The sequence below is a fragment of the Propithecus coquereli genome, unplaced genomic scaffold (assembly GCF_000956105.1).
Source record: "Propithecus coquereli isolate 6110/MARCELLA unplaced genomic scaffold, Pcoq_1.0 Scaffold78, whole genome shotgun sequence".
NCBI lineage: Eukaryota > Metazoa > Chordata > Mammalia > Primates > Indriidae > Propithecus > Propithecus coquereli.
In genome coordinates this window covers 1,640,735-1,643,012 of record NW_012153951.1, presented here as the reverse complement: position 1 = coordinate 1,643,012, position 2,278 = coordinate 1,640,735, and the positions used below count along the sequence as shown (strand labels likewise).

The window sequence follows — 2,278 nt, the reverse complement described above, 5'->3', positions numbered from 1 at the left end:
GGAGTTCTAAGATTTTCAAGTATGTTTGTAGTCTATGAAATTATACAAACTTTATAAGACACCTATATGAAATGTTTTTAAAATTATGCCATCAGGAATCCTGTTTATACCATGCTTGTTACAGAATCATGGACAAAACAGAACTTGTGAGAAATGTTTGTGCTAAAGATTATAAGATAAGTTTCCCTACCCAATTTTAAACAAGGTTTTTGTTTTATCTTTCCAGACAATGCCTCTTAACACTAATCAAAAAATATGACTTCCACCTGAAATGCCTATTGAAAACCCAGGTATTGACTTTTGTTACTGTATCCAATTCAGTAAGTGTTTATTATTAAGAATCTACTATTTTCTAAAACTTCGCAAGTTTCTGAAGATAACCATAATGAATACAGTAGATGGTCTACACTTGACAGCCTTTCGTTTTTTGACATGGAAAAATAGACAAGCAATAAGATGCACGCAGTAAAGCATTACAGCTGCTGTGAAAGACCTGTGTGTATACAGGACACATTAAAAAAGGATGATCAGTTTTACTCATTCGAGCTGAATGTTGAAAAATGAGTATTATATGTGCTTTCCAGCCAGAGAAGGGGCATTGTGAAGGAAGGCGGGTCGTAGGGATAATTTTCAGCAAAGACTAGCATGACCAGAAGCAAAAAGTCAAGAAACAGCCTGGTATGATTAGGCAACCATACAGAATTCGGAAACTGTGTGGAATAATGGCAACAATTAGCATTCAAGGTGAGAGCCTGGAAAGAGACCAGATGAAAGCAGCAGACAGGTGTCAAGTTACGTAGAATCACATGGACCTCTGATGGCTAATTTAATGATTTTGTAATTTATCAGCTGATGACATGAGCCATTGGGCAGGGTAGTAGAATGACTGGTGGATAATTAGAGGAACATTTTCATTAGGCTAAAGAGATGATGAGAGCATGGACTAACGCTCTACTACAGGCATGGATATGAGGGGACAGATTCATAACAGGTGAAAATGTGCAATTCACATGATTTAGTGAAAGACTGTGAGCAACAAAGGGAAGGGGTGCCTAGAATAACTCCAGATTCCTGGCTGCTGAGTGACTGCATGAAGACAGCAATTCGCTAAAATAGTGAAAGGAGGAGAAGGTACCTTGGCAGGGGCAATGATGGATTCAGTGCAAGGCAACTGCAATTTGGCCACATATTAGGCACTGAAGTTGTGATCTCCATTAGGCTGATCATTTCTTACAACTTCTTCTTCCAGGAAAGGGTTTGTCTTTCACAGATAAAACATCATATTATTGCAGAAAATTGTATGAGTCAGAGAATATTTTTAAAATATTTCTTTTTCTGTTAAATAACTGACTCCTGATACATATAAAAGGTTACACATTTCAGAGAATTATTCCTAATATTAATGAACATTAAAGGGATCTGAAAATAATAAATTGTATTTACTGATGTAGGTACTGAACTCATGTGTGAATTCTACACAAAGATCTAAAGAAATGAAGATGAAAACTGCATGACTCTTATTCCTTCCCAAAGTGTAATCCTCTCACTCTAATTCCATTTTTCGTTCTTGAAACTGGCCTGAGTCTGGAAGTTTAAGATGTGAAATGTGAAAAGAATCAACATTAGATTGTGTTATGTTTCATAAAAGTGTCATTCTTTCTAGTGTAGGATTTGAAATTTACCAGGTACTCAGAGCACATTAAGACTTCATTCCTAGATCATTTATGTCTCTTTACTGTCCTCGCTTTTGAGGTTATGGTAACCTACCTATGAGTAAATTTTGGCTATCTAAATGTCTCAGCCCTGCTCAGGTATCATAGATATCTTTTTTCACACACACAAATTTTTGAGACTCTGTAACAGTTCTTAATTTCCAAATTCAGAAGTTTTATCATATTACTCATATATGAAAGCCTCCAATATTTCCACTTTGAAAGAAACCATTGACTATTGCAAATTTTTCTAATATGACTTAAAAATTGGCAAAACACCAAAGAAATACTGTCTTTATCACTGGCAAATAGTGATCATCACTCACAATGAAATTATTTTATAAATAGATCACAGTGGATGTGATTTTCCAGATGAATTTAATCCAAAACAATGAGCTCTTTAAATGAGTTTTTCCTAGAAAGAATCAATGGTAAATACCAGAGAAATGAGGACAGAATATGATATTATCAATTCACAATTTTGCACTTTCTATTTATTTGACAAGTGTATTAAGTAGCATTTCCTCAATGTCCAAAACAGTATCAATTTGAAAAATAATATTTTT

At 34.6% G+C, this 2,278-nt stretch overlaps 1 protein-coding gene across 1 annotated transcript in view; it reads left to right on the top strand.

Annotated features, from left to right (window-relative positions):
• PIK3C2G (phosphatidylinositol-4-phosphate 3-kinase, catalytic subunit type 2 gamma) overlaps positions 1-2,278 on the top strand; it is a 472,569-nt gene that overhangs the window by 60,424 nt on the left and 409,867 nt on the right. The window contains exon 6 of the mRNA XM_012662773.1: positions 206-290. Within this exon, the coding sequence (XP_012518227.1) occupies positions 206-290 (85 nt within the window). The remainder of the gene's footprint in view (positions 1-205; positions 291-2,278) is intronic.